The 19868-nt window shown below is 39.0% G+C and overlaps 1 protein-coding gene across 9 annotated transcripts in view; it reads left to right on the forward strand.

The window, feature by feature from the left end:
• LOC122566456 (glutamate receptor ionotropic, kainate 2) overlaps positions 1-19868 on the forward strand; it is a 148067-nt gene that overhangs the window by 114646 nt on the left and 13553 nt on the right. For 7 of the 9 annotated variants that reach the window (XM_043723698.1, XM_043723696.1, XM_043723699.1 and 4 more), the window contains exons 9-13: positions 8836-9039; positions 9971-10174; positions 12080-12184; positions 12737-12994; positions 19654-19851. In XM_043723698.1, the coding sequence (XP_043579633.1) occupies positions 8836-9039; positions 9971-10174; positions 12080-12184; positions 12737-12994; positions 19654-19851 (969 nt within the window). Of the gene's footprint in view, positions 1-8835; positions 9040-9970; positions 10175-12079; positions 12185-12736; positions 12995-14394; positions 14575-15755; positions 15894-19653; positions 19852-19868 lie in introns of all 9 variants that reach the window. The other 2 variants (XM_043723704.1, XM_043723697.1) reach the window with 2 other exon arrangements.

Here is a 19868-nt window from a genome sequence, read left to right on the forward strand (position 1 = left end):
TGACAACTCCCGCGATTCGCGGCAAACGACGAGCAGTTGTCGAGTAGTCACCAAGACAGAGGTGTCCTTGGGGCGACTTACGAATCCAAAGAGTTGTCCAGTGCACGTTGACCCGCACGTACCCGGAATACGCGCGAGCGAGTACGCCACGCGGCAGTTTGAAAGAACTGAGCGATCGTGAACCGATAAATCGCGGGAACAATTTTTCCAATGTCGTAAGCGAGGGGACCAAGAAAGACGAGATTTATATTTTTGGTTCCAAGATGGATAGGTATCTTTGTACAGAATGTGCTCACAATGTACTTAACATAGATATCTATCTTACGATTAATTAAGGCTAAAACGCACGCATCCCCCGGTGTCCTACGGTGTCCCACGATGTCCCACGGTGCCCCCGCGGGGGGATGTTAGTCCAGTCTAGATCATCCAAAATTCTTTTGGCGGCTTTTGGTGACCCAAACTGGACTATATTAGCGTAGTTCTTGGCTTGGCATCGTTTTACAAAGATTAATCATCTGATTAATTTTTGGAAAACGATGCCAATTACCAGGTCTCACCACGAGGAGGTGACTACGCAAGAGACCCGCCCATGAGTTATTTAACATTACGCATCGGTCTCGATATTCAAGGACAATTTTTTCTGTGTATTAAGCGTGGGAATGAAGAGAGAAGAGATTTTTATTTTTCGTTCCAAGATGGATAAGTATCGTTGTACAGAATGGAATCACAATGCACTTAACATCTGTATTTACATTATGAATAATTAAGGACAAGGCGCACGCATACCATGGTGTTCCACGACGTCTCACGATGCTCTCCTAGGGGGGAAGGGGGGTATTAGTTCAGTTTAGGTCATCAAAACAATTTTGGATGATTACTATATTAAAACAGTTTTTAGCTTGATTTCGTTTTTCAAATAGCAATACTCGGAAATATTAATATGTCGTTTTCCAGTACCAATTACCTCTAATATTAAAATTAGTGTTACATTAATTCCCTAATACTCAGAATAATACTGCATGTATCATTATGTGGAAAACGATACCAATTACTGGCACCCACCACGGGGAGCTAAATACGCTCGTGTCCCATTTACGTGGAGTTTTTAAGCATCGGGAAAAGGAAACGTAAAATTATTTTAAAACAGAGGAGTAGCGTGTATTGAAAATTATTAATTACAATAGGTATAATATATGAATCCACATAATCATACTGGAACATTGAACTTATGTTCGGAGAAACCAAACCACGCAACTTACTAATAGTAGCACGCATAAATGGATGATGAAACGTCGCTGCCTTCGATTAAATTGCACTTGTTTCTTCAATTCCATGAATACAGTGTTGATTTCTTGGCTTTGAGTAGACACGAAGAATTACATACCATCCGTAGACGCTGAATAGTTATACTTTGCATTGCCATTGAGTTTATACAAATTATTAGTTTAAATGTTCTAAATTAATAGTTTAAATGTTATAAATTAATGGCTTAAATGTTATAAAATAATAGTTTAAATGCTGTTAATAAATAGTTTGAATGTCGTTAATTAATAGTTTAAATGTTATAAAACAATAGTTTAAATGCTGTTAATTAATAGTTTAAATGGCGTTAATTAATAGCTTAAATGTTATAAAATAATAATTTAAATGCTGTTAATTAATAGTGTAAATGTCGTTAATTAATAGCTTAAATGTTATAAAATAATAGTTTAAGTGTTGCTAATTAATAGTTTAAATGTTGTTAATTAATAGTTTAAATGTTGTTAATTAATAGTTTAAATGTTATAAATTAATGGCTTAAATGTTGTAGACTAATGGTTTAAATGTTGTAGATTAATAGTTTGAATGTTATAAATCAATGTCTTAAATGTTATGAATTAATAGTTTAAATGTAATAAATTAATGGCTTAGACGTTAAAAATAAATATTTTAATTCGTAAATGTTCTTCTTCGACCTTTACGGCACGGTAACTCAAACACAAATGAGCTCGCACGGGGTCGTGCATGCCTTATATACCTAATGTTCGGAAGATCAATAGAATTGTAACGGTATGTTGATATTATAGAAAATAATTTTTTCATTATAACACGATCAAATTTAATAATTTCTTAGCTTTAACTGTGAATTGACGCTTTTTACAATTAACTACAATAACCATTTTTATAATTGTAATAGTTTTTACAAGCTAAAACTAAATTTATACTTCTGTGGTACTAGTTTTTGATTTAGAACTGTGTTAACTTATATTGAATACCAGTTTATGATGAAAATAATTGTACTATTACAGTCAAACATTTTAACTATTATAAATTAAGAGCTTAATTATTTTCGACCAATGGAAGCATATGATTATAAGTTAAAAGTATAATTGTTAAAAATTAATCGAATAACTGTTTAAGATTAATAATGAATTGTTATAAATGAATAGCGTAATTGTTATAAATAATCAATTTAATTGTTATGAATAAATAGTTTAACTGTGAAGAATTAGTATATCAAAAGTTGTAAATGAATTTTTTAAATATTATGAATTAATGGCTTTAATGTTGTAAAGTGACAGCTTAAATGTTATAAAGTAATAATGTAAATGTTACAAATTAATGGCTTAAATGTTATAATAGTAGTTATTGAATAAAACACTGACCACTATGTTTATGGGAAATATCGTATACTATTGTTGACGAGATTTTGTTGCATTGTACGAGTTGAATCAATAATAAAAGAAATAGCGTACGCCCTGTGACCAGAAATGTGAAAAATTACTATTAATTATCAACGTCTACGCTAATTGGAAACCTAAGAATTAATAATAGCTACTACAATAATACAATAGTACAACGATAAGAAATTAAAATAAAATTTTACGAATATTAAATATAAATAATCGCAGCAATATTGGAAATTTGGTCTTTCAAGGAAAATAAAACAACATCGATATCACCATGAAATTGCTCTCCCTGGAGACTCAATTCCTCGGAATAGAAAATGTTCCTAAAGATCTTGCTCACGGACAATCACAACAGCTAACCTTGCACATCACGTACAGAATATCAAAGTTAGCTAGATGCAACAGGGAATGACCGTCTAATGCAAATGCCGTGTCATACCGCAAGCCACGGGGAGCTCAGTAAATTCTGCGCGGAAAAAACGATGCACCGAGCCTGAAGAATACGAGAAAATCGTGGATATCCCGACAAATGGCTGGAAGTGTTCCTCCAGCTGGAAGCAGCCGGATTGGTAGGCATCCAATGATAAGCCGCAAACGTGCGCGGAGAGACGGAGCAACGTTAACACATGAATAATTGAACAGCGTATTTAGTAAATAGCTACGGCGAATGGACCGTTCCTATCCCCCTGTGTCTTCCGTCTGTCTTTCCCTCGTAGCCATACTCGAGTTTCTCTCTTACTCTGTTCCCTGTCCATCGTATACATATATTTCCCTCCCTTCCTTATCCGAATTATGTCACGTCGGGCAACTCGGCCCTCGAATTATCTTTTTCCCCTCTGCTCCTTGGACTCGAAGGATTTCCGGATATTTGTGCGATCGTTCGTATGGCGTTTTAGGAAATGCAGAAATTGGATAATACGTTCGGGAACGCGTGCTTTAAAAGGAGAATGGGATCATGAAAGGACAGGAAGTCGATGGTAATTTCGGAGATTTTTTCAAGTAGAATTGTTTTTGATACGGTGTAATATTTTGTAATTTTGTTTGACATTTTGTTTGAGAGAGACCTGAATTTTGTGTAATTCGTAAATTTTCAAAATATTTTTAAAATCATTGCTATTAACTGGGGAGGGGGAGGGGCGTTTATTACGTTTTGTTTAACGAAATAATTGTTTTCAAATATAAAAAAGTTTACGGTATACAGTTGCTAGTGAAAATATTCGAAACGCTTTGAAATTTCATTTCCCTCATTTTATGAGACTCAACATTTGGCTATATTTGATTATAAATTTGATCTAATAATAAAATTTGTAATAAATATGAAAATGTACATAGTCAAATATTCATTATATTACCAATATAATCATAACAGTCGTGTCTCGTTATACAATGCTAATGAAATTTCAAAACGTTTTATTTTACAAATACGACATACATAAAAGCTTTTTATGATAAGTGTTAAAATACTTTCCTAAGGTACGTTATATAACATTTCTGGTAATATTTATTAATCTTGTTTGATGCTTTGTTCATTTGATCAACCTTTCTTTCGACAAATCTTCCAGGAAGACTATATTTCTCATCAACCATGACACTGTTCTCCAATCATTCCCTTTTATACCCTTCCCTCCAACACATCTTTCCACAGCCCATTTCCCGCGATTCATTCGAACAATTCTGTTTGCTGGTTGCATCCTTCGACGTCCAAGTTCTGCACGACTGTCCTCTTGCCATGACACGAGTAACACGTGTTAGACCTCGTAAGGATCTCAGCTCACGTTCGCGTGGCCAACGCTCGTGGCCAGGTTTATTAAGTGAATATTGTTCCGACGTCAAATTTCCGGCAAGTTCAACCAATATAACGATCCAAAGACTCACACATTTCTGGTCAACGAGCTTAGAATTAGATCCTATCTTCGCTTATTAAGGGAAACCTAATCAAAGGTAACACGCAATTCGGACGTTTTGATAAAGAAAGGTTAGCAACAAACAATTCTCTCGTGGCCCGTTTTAATTTTGTTCGAATTACCTATTGCATTCTCGCGTTAAATTAAACGAGATTCTAAATAACCCAATTCACGCATTGGACTCGTAAACAGATATATAAAGATGAAAAAATAAAACACGATCTTTAGGAAAGAATATAAATACTGCGTGAAATAGGATAAACAAAAGTGCTAGAATAATTTATTTTAGCTTTTAAAAAAATCAATTATCATACATACCGACCGATCTATGGTTGAAAAAAAACGAAGAAATATTTATTTATAAAATATTTATGAACTTACCATTTCAAATCGTTCGCCATTCCAGCTGTTCAACAGTAAAATTCAGCTGTTATTCGGTCGAAGAATAGCAACGGTATGGACAATGCGGTTGCTTCAATGGACTTCGGTAATAATGGAAAACTAATACAAAACTAACTAATTGTTTAAACAATGGCATTCAGTCGCAGAGAATATGCTAATCAATCTGTACAATCAAGTTGCGTGCATTATCTTTTCATGGTATATACAAATCTCATTGAGAAATAGCTGAAAACTGTCGCCGAAATACATTCATCGTCTCTTTCAGTAAAATTATTTCATTAAGTTTTAAAATTATTAAAAACGAAGTATTCAAATGGAGTTTGGTGCACGTTATGAAAGGTCATGACAAAGAGGAACGTGGCACACGTGGCACATGATTCATCGATGAAATCACAGAGCGGGTGTCGTTCGTTATACGGCTGAATATCGATTAATGAACTGCGCCACACATATTCGGCGTAAATTAAACAGTTTCCTTGATAAATGAACAGGAAATTCAGTGCGCCGATGCGCAGAAATAACTGGCGTGTCGTGCAACGAGACTCGAGCGCTTCCAAATCCGCCATAAGGGGATAAGTTGATTGTTCCCATAGCTGCTCGATAAATAACGCCATCAATGACGTTTAATCGTTCGATATTATTTACTTTCGCTCGTTGTTACTCGGTGATAAATGTTGTTGCCCTGCGGCTTAATATCCTCGTTCTCCGAATTTGATTGGGATACTTTTTAAACGGAAGAAAAATCTCATGAAATATTTTCATTTGGGCCAAATTATTTTTGTTTAATCCAAATTTGGGAATTGTCGAGCACCAAGTGTGAAAAATAGAAAATCGAGACGTCTGACAGAAAATCGAATTCGTCAGGTTGATCGGTTCACACGGGGGTTCTCGTCATCGAAGATTCTAAAATTGAAATGCAAAACGACGCGGCTATTTTTGGAAGTGAACGACAGGATGAATGACCCCTTCGATCAGTCTGTACATTTTCAATGGCATAAAAATCGTATTGACAGATGCCAGTGAAAGAAAACCGGGAGCGCAACGACATCACGTCAGAAATAGGTTGCAGGTCCTCGAACCGGGGAACGTGTGCCATAGAATTCACAAAACTATACAATAGTAGTTTTTTGTATATTAGCCAGGTACTTTTTCTCTTTTCTTCTGCTCTTCCATTATAAAGTTTCTCTTTCTTCGACAAACTTTCGAGAGGAAGTTTCGGGAAAATTCGCTTCGTTCTGTCGAATAACAGCGATCCTGGGAATCGTGGTGACTTTTTTCAAAATATTTTTCTCATGCACACATTTTCCATCACAATTTTGCAGACCTTTGTAAATTATCGATTCTTTTTTAATACAATCTAGTACGTTACACCGACTGACTTTTATCGAGTTAGTTAGTTCTATATATGTTCCGCGTGGTCAAACTATAACCGGACCCGTGCCACGTTACAATTTTTTCATTGGCTAAACAAATTGCAGTCAAACGAAGTTACGCGGAGCGGATGATGACACCGAGCCAGTGATAAGCGAGATATTTTGAAATCTTTGCAAACGAATCTGAAACATGAGGTCTCTCTGTGAAATAAACGAGCCACTGTGACGTTTGTGTCACAGGTAAAACTACACATTTCATCGTTAACACATAGTACAAGAAATAGCAACCATGGCGTCATATTCAAGTACAGATTTGGTCAATGACACCAGTCTAGAGGTAAGGATTTACAGATCGCAATTTGGACAAAATCTGGAAGAAATTAAAGTTCTAAATTCATAAACTTACAAATAAAACATAAAATATACACATAGAACTGCACAAAGATTCCAAGAACAGAGCAAATATTCGTTCCGGGCGTCAATGGGGAAGCGGTCGTCTGTGGCCAGACATCCAGTGGTCAACGAGCTCTCAAAAAGACATTGTAGTGCATCCTCGAAAAAAAGTTGAAAATCAAATTTTACGAGTCTCGAAAGATTTTTGATAGCGATATTGCTTTTCCACTGCTCGGTATTCCTTCCACGAACCTGATTTTTCCTCGAGCAAACACGAAAGTGTTTACCTATAACCTCGACCTCGCCTAGCTCGCGAAGCTCGAGAGAAATTTACAGGGATGATATAACTTTGCAAGTTCTTGTTCACGTTTTCGTTGCTGTCTATAGTGAAGCGTTGCTAGGCGAGGATAAAAGACCGGGTAGCTAAAATATAGCACGCGATGCAGAAGATTTGCAACCAAATTTATAGGAGCCGCAATGAAAGTATAAGTCCAACTGTTAAAATTTATCTCTGGCTAAAGAATTAAAGATACAAATAGTCCGACGAAACTGCGTATGTTTATGCATATATGCATAATTTAAATGTTCAAAAATGTATAGAATATATTATAAATGCATGTTCACTATATAACCAAGGTACTCGTATAATATTTAGATGGTGAAACAAATTGAAATATGAATTTGCATAAATATTCGTAGTCTAGATATAATTGATCACGCACGAGGTATTTTGTATGCTAAGTAATATTAGAAAAGTGAGAAAACAGAAGCTGTGATATTTTTATCTGTCAAAAATATAAATTTTCCGAAACACCTTCTCATAAATCACTTTCCACAGCTTCGAATTACCTGTCACGCGTTATATACCTTAAAAAAAAAAAAAATGGAACATAAAATATTAAAATAGCAATTTCATTATGAAATACTTGTACCAGAAAATATAGTACCAATTTATTCGAGATTAATTCAAGTCGTCAATGTACCTTCGAAGTGAAGTTGCCCGAAGCATTCGACGAGGCGAAAACAGCCGAAAGATCGGCGTGTTCCTGTTTCCAGGACAGTTGGTACGTGAAAACGGGTTCACGATTTTACACCGGCATGGACGTAGATGCAAAAGCAATTAACAGACGAATCTGCTGGATGAACAGCAGTTCGCGATATACGATGCTCGTTGTATAGGTCACTTCCGGTCGGTGTGCTTTCCAATACGATTCGGAAAACATGCGCGTCATATTATGGAAGACTTAGAATCGACCCCTTGTGATTATATAATTCCACGCTGCCTGGAAGAAGAAAATAATCTATAAAGAAAGGAATTAAAATTCATGAAACTGCAATAGATTCGAGTGATGAGAAAAACCAGAAAAGAATAGAGATTAAATTCCCATTGTCTCCCGCGAAGTTCGTGGAACCACGAAAACGATAGCTGTTCGAAACGACGAAGAAATTGGGTTACGCTGTTTCGTGAAACTCGAACCACCGGCCCAATAAAAACACTAGTCGGAAGATATAATTGGTCGAAATTTGGTCCGGGCAATTCTGGCGATTCTACGAAAAAAACATCTCGTAAATTAAGCAGACCGCGATTCCCGGCTGGTAATTAACGGAGAGGATTTCCAAAGTTCTTTCGCGTACCCGCATTGTAGACGATGATCGTTCGTGTGCAAAAGCAAAGAGCAGAAGATACGTTGAAGAGAGACTACTGGTAATTTGCTGGAACATTGAACAACGACACGTTGTCTCATTATCGAGTGATTATGCGCTGGAGAATTGGAGCGGTCGAGTCGCGATCCGGCGATTAATTATGCCACACAAAACAAGTCCGCAAGCTTGGCTATCCATTGTTGCGGAAATGTTCGGTGAAATTTTCATCTAACGAGAATGATGTTTCAATTCAGGAAAATCTTGGTCGCGAGAAATTTGCAGAAAAATTTTGAGATGTACAAAATTCTCTTTTTATTTTTTCTTTGTATAGGATTTCTTCGTACTTTCTTATACAATTTCTCAATGGTATCGAGTAAACTTATGGAAGAAAAGCGAATGGAAGGATGATTTCGGCGTGGAATTTAGGGTTACGAACATTTCTGTTCGCAGGCAGGTTTACACGGCCTAACCGGACATATCGAATTCAACGAAGGGAAGCGTAATAACTTCAAACTCGACCTGCTGAAGCTGAAGAAGGAGGAGCTGGTGAAGGTGGGCGAATGGAAGCCCGGATCGGGCGTTAACGTGACCGACGTTGGTGCTTTTTACGAGACCACCGCCACTAATATCACCCTGGTCGTTATGACGAGAGAGGTAATTAGTAGGATGCTCGTGTAAGCGCCTGCCACATTACGTTCCCTATGAAACACTATCCGTACGACATCATCGAGTCAATATAGTACTTTGTACCAAACGTGAACAAGTTCGTAATAAGTTTTATTATATTGTACTATATAATTTCTATCACCCTCAATAGAGGAGAGAATAATAATTCTCTTTCACGTTTCATCAGCCTTCTAGTCCTATAATTAAAAAATATAAAATTATAAAATTTTTATGGTCTGAACGAGACATAATCTCGAAGAACATTATTGGTCCTTACATATTTCTTTTCAATTTTTTAAAAAATTCTTCAATGACCTTAAATGGTAATTATATTGTATTATATTATATATAAGCGTTACTTTCATAAGAAATAACAAAGTTAGCAACGCTCTTCAAAACTGTTTTTTATCTAAATTAATTATTCAACGGAATAATAATTTTCAAGACGTCGTTTCTCTCAATAATAAATATAACGACGTTACTATTTACCTTTCGAATATCCTTTCCTACTGGTCAGAAGCAGAAAAGCCTGTTACCTCGAAAGAAACTAATTTCACTCGGTTCCATGGTCAGAAAGGAATCGTCGCGAAGATACGACGTAGTCCCGCCCTCTCCATTTTCCAAGATGAAAAGGACGAGAGAAGGAGAGAGAAAAGTAGAGTTAGAAGCTTCCATCCGAATCGTTCGAATTAGAACGCCGAATGATACCAAACGCTATACGTTTCATACCGTCGATGCCGGTTCTTATCGTTGAATAAGAATCTTCTCCTTGGGTAAAAGAAAGCCGAGTTCCATCCCCTAGCCAAGTTTCGTGGCTGCCATTTTCCTTTTTCCATTTCGCTCTTCCCTTTCGTTTGTCTGTTTATCTTGCGACATTCGCGTGCGGGTGATCCATCAAAGGAATCTTATCTTCTTGCAGGAGAAACCGTACGTCATGGTAAAAGAAGACAAGAATCTGACGGGAAACGCAAGGTTCGAGGGGTTCTGCATCGATTTGCTAAAGTGGATCGCAGGTCAGGTCGGGTTCCAATATGCCATACGACTAGTCCCCGATCATATGTACGGCGTTTACGACCCGAAAACTAAGGAATGGAATGGCATCGTTAGGGAACTTATGGAAAAGGTAAACATCTCCTCACATTCGGAAAACTCATTATTTTTGTCGTATTGTATTGTATTTTGTATTGTATTGACGTTATGTGTTTCGTGGTCGATATTAAACAGAAACTGTGTATAAAGTTGTCAAAATGCTACGGTGGATTGATTAATCGTGAAATTGATGTGAAACAACAGTAGAGAGCAGAAAAGCGGAATATGAAGGATAGAAGGAATATTCTAAAAATTGGAAAACGTAAATCAGAAATTAGAGATTTAAATTTTTGGTTTCGATATATGCTTGAATTCAACTCTAGAACCACCAAATCTTTCAAAATGACGGATTTTTAATGTTTCTCGCGAAAAGAGCGCTTTCGGACAGACACAAAATACCTAAATACACAGTATACAAGCTGATTGTTCGACTGTCAATGCAAAGTTTATCACAGAAGAGGAAATATCTTATCATGTTTGCTCGAAGCGCGCATTCTGTTACCAAGGTGATTCGATGAAATTGTATGTCTTCGCGAGCGAGGAAAGGAAAAAGTAACAGACGCGGGAGGAAGTGCTGCGGACAATTTTATATGCAAAATAGCGGCCCGATGCTGTCGTAATAAATCCATCCCGTCTAGACTTTCATTATGCATGCTCGGAGCCTGAGAGGAGCATCTAATTTGGCGTTTTCTAACGGGCAGCCACGTATCGGATATTCCAATTCATAGAGACCATCGCATCGGGCAGATGTTACCAGATGACATCTGAATTGTAAAAGGACACGGTTATTAAGTTAGAATCTCATGTAGCCGACTGCTCTAACAGCCGTCGGATAATTTATAAAGGCATCTAGCCACGGCCGTTACTATCGATCGGTTCGACCAAGGATTTTCCTGGAATATTAATGTCCCGTTGCAAAAATTCGTCCAATTTAATCCACGGCAAAGCTCTCCGTACACACGATATTATACTGAATTATTAAAGATCCAACAGAAATTAATTACATCGCCGTTAGTCGTTCGCTATTGCAACGCAATGTACTCCTCTATTAAGCTTCTGCTGAATTCCCTGTAATTTCTATTACATATAATTCCATCCTCTTAACGGTAATATCTAATACAGAATGATTCGATCGAAGCAATACCATATTTCATCCTACGGGCGAGCAAACGAAACTGGGAAGGTCTCCGACCTAAGTAGTATTTGGTCCTGTATTTGATCTGGCATCCACCGAATGACGCACCACACAAAAGACGTAACTTAAAGCAACAGAGACGCTCGTGTACAAGGTTGAACATATAAAAGCGAGAATGCACGATGAAAGGGGAGAAAAAGCTGAGTATTTTCTGTGGTAGGAAGATAAGCGTCGCGCCTTGGGGCGCCAAGGTTGCGGATGGCTCGTGGCCGTATTTCGTACGTCTAACCGCAACTGCGATACAAATGGACGGTGGATTTCGAAGATTGCCGGTTCATAAAAGATGCAGGGCAATCTGTACACGATGAAAGCGCCTGCCGCCTTAACCCAGAAACCGGCAGGTCCGTAAGTAGATCGTCTTGAAGGAAAGACGTCATCGCCGGTGACCTCACTGTACCAGGTTCTGGTGCATAAAAGATGCATTCGCTATTTTGCAAGGCAAACGTTTGCCTAGGTGAACATTTGCCAGGCGAGTCTTTGTCGATGATTTTCGTCGAACGATAAACAACGCCCGCGCTTTCCTTCTTTTTACTGCTGCTAAAAAATATTATGCCGAGGGTGATGCATATAAGAATCTTCGTTTTGAGTTGTAGCCACAGACAATACCGATGAGGTATCGTTCAATGAATTTCAATTTCGAGTATTTTCCATTTGAACTTTCGGACGGATCGTGTTCGACGAAACGTGCAGAACTAGACAGAGAACTCTCCGTTTTCATGCGAGAAATTTCCCTTTTGCCCACAGAGAGCGGACCTGGCTGTTGCGTCTATGACGATCAATTACGCTCGGGAGAGCGTGATAGATTTCACCAAGCCGTTCATGAATCTCGGTATCGGAATTCTGTTTAAGGTGAGTCGCTGTTATCGTTCGTGTATTCGATGATGATGAACTAACTTGTAACTTCCATTCACGATGCAATGTAGTATACATATACCAATCTTCGAGAATCTCGATCTCGTACGAGCTATTCAGAATCCAAACTGATCAATTCCACGATCCGTAAGCATCTTAATTTCACTAACTATATACAAGATCGGCGTTTCTAAGGAAAATTTACAAAAACAGTATTTCTATCGCCACTTTCCCATACTTTTCGATTTATATAATCGATCGATATGGATTTTGAGCAGCTCACAAGTATATCACGCTTTGCAAAGATTCACAAAAATCTTGAAAATTATATTTTCTCTACGATCAATTCCATACGATTCCAAGCGATACGAATCATCGTGAAACTCTTTCGCACCCTTCGTACGGCATTGGATTGAGTCGTGATAGAGACGAGATTCTCGATGAAATCGATTCGCCAGCGTAGAACGTTGCTGAGAAAAAGGCCCGCCGTACGGCGGGAGAGTGGCATGGGATCCGTTTTAATTAAAATCGTAGCGTAACGTAATTTAGGTGCCCTCCAGCCAGCCAACGCGGTTGTTCTCCTTCATGAACCCGCTGGCCGTGGAGATCTGGCTGTACGTGCTGGCCGCGTACATGCTGGTGAGCTTCACCCTCTTCGTTATGGCTCGATTCAGCCCGTACGAGTGGAACAATCCACACCCGTGTCTGGCAGAGAGCGACATCGTCGAGAACCAGTTTAGCGTCAGCAACAGCTTCTGGTTTATCACTGGCACGTTCCTCAGACAGGGCAGCGGGCTCAACCCCAAGGTACATTCAACGAGATACTCCGTCACTGGGCTATTTCTGCCGTTCAATTACTTTGTGTCACGAGGACCCCGGACTAAGCGCAGACCCTTGTCCCGCTCCTTTTATAACTGCTCCGAAGTTTGTGGATTCTTAGGGGATTTCTGTGGAGTGATGGTCGAATCGAAAGGAACAGATAAGAATGTCGTACACAAGGTGTCTCAGTTGTATTCCGCTCTAAAGCTTTGAAAGGATGTTCTATGATTGGAGAAATATAGGTCGTTTGAAGATTTATTGGAGAGCTATAAGAAAAGTAGAAAATACGATGCGGACCATATCTAGCCTTCAAACGTCGTTCGATTTCATATCACTTGGCTTTATATCATTTTATGTGTAAGTAAAGTTAAAGAAAATGATACAAAGTAAATATTAATATGCGTAACGAATTAATACGATCGGTTTATCAAGATAAAACAAAATCGAAATAAACGTGCTAGAATAATATATTAATATTTTACCGCTATTAATGTTCTATCGATAATCTCGGGATCCATTAACATTCCCTCCGAATTTCATATTTTTCTCTCAATTTCTCTAAATGACCTCATGCAATATATTTTTCTTATTTATATCTCTATATTACCCCGACGATGCTTGGCCAAGAAAACTGGCACACCCAACAGGAATACAATTTCTTTGTTCATACAAGATCGACAAATTCGCAGATATTCTACAGAATCCACAAACAATTTTGCGAATCCAGCTATCGATTTAGTTCCACCTGGTCCTTCGGATCCATCTTCCAATACTTATCGATGATCTTTCGTCGAGCGAATAACAGAAATCAGAAGCTGTCACGTCTGGGAGCACCGATTGTCGGCGGTTTCCGTGGACTCTCGATGGCATTCGAAAGCGCTGGGCTAGAGACGAACCGTATTACGGTCCATATTCGCTCGAGTCGCAGCCCAAATCACGATGATTCGCGCTCCAGTTTCGTCTGATGGGTGAAACGACCGGAGAAAAAAGAGAAACGAAAGGATAAAGGAATCCGTCTACCGGTTAAGCTTCTGCAGTATGCTGAGACCGGCTATTGTATTCCGTGGCTAGTGACGGGCCAAAGAATAGGAAACGGAATCTCCGATTTCTCAGCGAGATAAAGGATGGTCTTGCGTCGCTATTCACGAGGCTGACAGAGGAACGTAGTTGAAACAGTTATCCTCGAAAAAGTGGTTTTCCGCGTGAAAAAATCGTGAATAAACGACACGGAAAAGACGTAGAAAGATTTCGCCTGGGGACCACGAAACGAGGGGAAAATCGGCAGATGAGAAAATGGATTGGGCTTTACTGGGCGATAAGAGGGTAGAGGGAGATAGAGAGAGAAGAATCGGGGATTAGTAATCCGGAAATACGTGTAATTGCTGCAGGTTTCCCGGCGAATGCCGTCGAGGCTGTTCTCGTTCATGAATCCCCTCGCCGTGGAGATTTGGTTATCCATGCTGGGCGCTTACGTGATGGTGTCCCTAACGATTTGGATAGTGGCGAGATTCTCGCCTTACGAATGGATTGAACCGACACCCTGCCCAAGCTGCAAATGTCCGCTACAGGTAGGCTCTCGTCGAGTGGTGCTAATCGACTATGGAATTGAATCGAGTGAAATCGACGCAGAAAGGTGTCGTGAAAAAATAGACGAATTAAAATTTCAATCTCAATTTTTTTCTTTTGCGCAGAAAAAGCATCATCATACAGAATATATAATATTGTATTACACATTATAAGTTATAATTTAATTGTGAATTAAGATGAGATACAAAAATTTCTTAAATCTTCGGCAAGTTTGAGAAAATATATCAATGGATGAATGTGTCGTTGGTATTTAACGCAATGCAACTAAAACCAGTAAGGTATTGAACGATGTATTGCGAGGATACATATAAAGGAAATCGTATCGTCGTATGTTTCTGATAGGGACATTGATTTTAAAATTTACAATGGTTCGAGGACAATCTAGAAGACCATTTAAACGCTAACTCTTCACATCCTGTTTGTTCATAAAGAGATTTCTATATTCCGATGATATAAGGCCAAGAATGGATGTTATGAGCTGATAATTATAATACATAGAAGATATGGATTCATTACAGTGCTTGACAGCTATACGTAGAACTCTGTGCTGAAATATGGTGCTCAAATTGTGGATCCAATATTGGCCTAATTAGAGTACAATACAGTAACTTTAGAGTGTTTATATTTCAGAAGAATTTGACAATTCTCGCAATGAAAATTCAATTTTCAATTCAAAATTTAAAATTCAATGCCCTGTAACTGCAAAATTTAATATTTGTGAGTTTTTTTTAGCGAATATCAAGACTGTGGAAGAAATGATAATTAGATCGCGTATTGATCTATTAAATTTCAAGTTATATTCGCAGTCCTCGCAATATCTCAATGTATAATATATTCTTAAAAATTGTTTCAATCATTCAGGTTACCAAAATTAATTGTGTAACGTTGTTATGAATTTCCAGAAGTATGCACGAGCGATTGGAAATTCTTTTGTATCACTGTTACGATACTGAAAATTATTCTAAAGCCATAATAGAGATTCTTAGTCATCTGTAGCATCGTTCAAAGTATCTACACGATCAGAAACGTCGCATTGTTGAACAATCCTATTCGATACTCACGACCCTTTCGATCGCTCGAATAACCGCTAGCTACTTACGGACAGCTTGTGTAATTGTCCTTGAAATTTCGCACCACTTGGCGGGGGTCCCGATGTCATCAGGGTAGTCACGTGAGCGCGTTGGATCCTGACAGCGACGACATTCCTCTACCGAGAACGGTCAACGAGTTCACCCTGGCCAACAGCTTCTGGTTTACAGTCGGCACGCTTATGCAACAGGGCAGCGATCTCAACCCCAAGGTAAACGTGTCACCACAGAGTCCGGCAGTCGAGAACAATCACTTGTACAAATAAAACCTCCGTAACACACAATCGGAAGCTCGTTGATTTCTACGAATCCATTCATCTCGAATGTATGAATATACAAGCAACGTTATTCGACGAAGAAACGACACACTCGCGTGAATTGTTAGAAGAACGATTCTTTGAAACGATTCATAAATTTTATAAGTTGTCAAACTCGCGATACATACAGTACAGATCCGACGAATGAAAAAGCTCGGGGCGATTGGTATAGAGTTGGCGATTATCAATGCGGTAACGCGAATTCTCGTGATTTAAAATCGACTAAAAGCATCTCGAGACACATAGCTGAGCTAACAACGATATCACGAGACTGTAAAGTAACTTGTATCTTGTAACGATATTATCCGCCATAAAGGTGACCATTTAAAACGACCTCGTGAAATTCGTAGTATTGTCATAAAGGTAGCAAGTGTGGAGGCACAAGCCGCGTGCTCTTAACTGCGTGCTTAGGACCGGGCCACAGGAAAGCCCGGTTTTATTTGCCAAACAATTACGGAAACAACGCAGCTTTGCCCTCGCTCTGGCCTTTATTTTCTGGTTTCTTTGTTTCGTCTTATTCGGTCCGTTTTGAAGGGTGGGGGAAGGGGCGAGGGAATGCAGTTTCTCTAATTTCTTCTCGCGTTTCTGAGGACACTAGTTTTCGTTGTTTTTAATCTCAGCGGAAGTGTTTTCATCCCTTTTGATGCGCTTTCTTTGGAGAAATTAGGTTTCTAATTCCGTTTGTTAAACTGGATTCCTGGAGAACTTAATGTATGTTATGTTTGAGTCAAAAACACCCCATAGAGCGTAATACAAAGACAGAGTATTTCGAATCTCGTGTTTATCTAATATTTCATTATATTTCCAAGATCGTGAAAGCGAGTGGTCTCATTTTTCGAAAAGTTTCAAAGGAAGTTGATCCATCAACCTCGAGCCATAAATTGGAACGAAGTCTAACGAGCTTCCCTATTTAACAAACGAGAAACACCGTATAAAGCGCAGAAATGTTTCAAGCACCATATGAGTACATCGTGTGACTCTAAACGTGGACACAACGAGATCAGGAAACAGATACATTCGTTCAGATAATCCGCGGATAAAATTGGAGGATGTTCACCGTTCTATTTGTCTAGTATGCCCTTTAACTTCACGTTGAGAATAGAAGAGCAAAGTGCCTTATTCACCCTAACGATATCTCTTTTTGTTATCGATTACGCAGGATCTTAAGCAGACGAAAGATCTTTTCTCATTCAAGTAGCACGAATTGAAATAGCGTGGACACTTTAGTTGCACCGACGAACACGACAGGAAATCTCGATAGAAACAGAACGATCGAGTATCGAGAGATCGCATGTCACCCCTGCATGCACATAGCAGCCAAGCACCTTACATTTCGTTCGCCTCACTTCCGTCGTGAAGCTGACAGCTTCTCCTTCATCCTGTTAGTCCGACTAAGTCCAACGGAATTCCCGCTAGAGCAGATTTCTTACGATTTGAAAAGTTTTCATTCGCAGGCTTAAGAAAATTTCTGCACGTCATTCGGGAAAGTGAGTCCTCTTTGCGCGGGAAAAGTTTGAACGTGGAGCAAGTAGTTTCGCGTAGAATTCGACAACGAACTTCTCTGGTAGTCGAGATTTCTATGGGAAATCTTCGTTTCTAATCTTTTCTAGTCCATGTGCGAAGTTTGATAGATTAGCAGGTTGCATAAATGGAACGATAAACGTTCGATGAGACAGTTGATAACTTCGAGAACGATATATTTTTGCAACAACATATTTTATAATCGCCATGTCCGTCGTAAGTGCCACGTCCGGCGATAAAAACTGCACGTAACAGCTGTTTATGAAGCTACATTCGCAGCAGGGGTTAAAATGCTTTATAGGGCGTAAGTTGAAAATTTGCCTCGAGCTTGATGTAATAACGTTACATGATCCACGATGCGGTTAATTCATCTTACACGCTTGGTAGCAATTTCGAAACCCGCCACTAAGTAGTTGCAAAGCAATAAGAGCGCTCTAACTGCATAAGATTTATTTTAGAAACCCTTCCGATTAACACCATTTTCCAAGCAGATGTGAAATAGTCAAAAAGAAATCCAATTTGTACCGAATTACACACAGTTAGAAATTGTTCGTGCGCCAAGAGTTTACTATATACCCTTTTCCACTGAATTGAATCTTCCCTGTGGTCACAGACATAATACCCAGCGAGGTGAAAATGGTTTCTAACGAGACGAGAAACACCTGTACGACATATGGTGCTAGCCGGCTCTGGTGGCATGTGTGTACATGCGGGGTTGTCGTTGCGAAGTTCGCGGAGAATGGCGATTCTACGCGGCGGCGAGCTCGATGAATCCCAGACATCCGCGTAAAAAGGTCGGATTCGAGAGTGCTCGAGCGAGATCACGATCCCCTCCTTTCATTGAAATAAAACGGGAATAAACGGGAAAGCGCGGGAAGAAGCTCGCGCCGCACGGGTACCGCGAGAATTCCTCTCGCTGGAAACTTATCGTTCGAGAGATTTTCCAAGTCGTATCGCCGATGTGACACGGCGAAAGAGAAAATAGAGCAGCGTAATCCTCGAGTCTGCGAGATATTTGCCTCGACACCGCTGGCGATATGAATAAATATCAAGAAACGGGCAATTTCTTTTCTACTGCTGTGGGTATAGCGAAACCAGCCACTTCTATTCCATTTCTTTCATTCTTTTCCTCGCGTTAACAGCCAAATGTCTTTATAAATATTTCTAGAGGAAAATTAAAGCAAGGAAAATTATACTTTGTAGAAGATATTTGAAAGATCTATAGCGGCTGCAAAACACATACCAGCTCGCATCAGTATTTGTATACTTACCACAAAGTAAGTATAACACTTACTTACATGGCAATTTGAATAACATCTTTCATATCGTAAAGTGGAAGGAATTACATATTAAGAAATGTTTCGAGTCACGGTAATCGTTAGCACGAACTACTTGGTACCACGGCTAATGGAACGAAATATGCCATTAGTGGGCTCAGAAGGGTGCAAATGAGACCGCATATTGCATTCTTCGAGTGGAACGTAGCAGAGACACGAAGCTCTTAAATCGTCTCCCGACCTCGATGCTCCACTGACGTGGTTTCAATTGATCGTCGAGGCTCTTTATGGGCTTCCGGGGCACGGAGATGCGATATCGAGGCGACATTCGCAAGAAAACCGATTGCCAGACGAACGCCAGTTATTTCGATACAATGTTTCGTCGTCAATATTTCATCACGTTATATTTGTTGAATCTTCTTAAATTCTTTAATGTAAGTGGAGAATTTTATAAGCTTCGGCGTTCGTACATTTTCCACTTTAACAATTAATTAAAACAACAAATTAAAACATAGTGATTTAATAAACAGAATTATCAGGTAATCTGAAAAAGTATATAGTGATAATAAAGAAAATATGAACTTCACTTCGGTGTTAATAAATATTTAACAGTATGAAGAATTCATAGAATGACACAAATTTCATGATAGATATTGTGAAAAATTTATACGCACCAGGTTTGGAAAAAAAAAATGAAAGAAATTGGCTAATAACAACTTCTTCTTTCGCTATTCCACTTGGTCGGTAGTTAAAGGGTTGCAATTTCGAGGCGGCTCGAACGATTTCCGAGAAGGAATTGCTCGCGAGAGGGGTGCAATTTTCCATTACGTAAGAGGCCTATCGATCGTCATTATCAGGCAACCAGCACGAGAATTGTTGGCGGAATCTGGTGGTTCTTCACGTTAATCATCATCTCCTCTTACACGGCGAACTTGGCTGCCTTCCTCACTGTCGAGAGGATGATCACGCCGATCGAGAACGCGGCAGATCTCGCGGAACAAACGCAGATTTCCTATGGAACTTTAGAGGGTGGAAGTACGATGACGTTCTTCAGAGTAAGTATCAAAGATTA

The sequence above is a fragment of the Bombus pyrosoma genome, linkage group LG4 (assembly GCF_014825855.1).
Source record: "Bombus pyrosoma isolate SC7728 linkage group LG4, ASM1482585v1, whole genome shotgun sequence".
NCBI classification, from domain to species: Eukaryota; Metazoa; Arthropoda; class Insecta; order Hymenoptera; family Apidae; genus Bombus; species Bombus pyrosoma.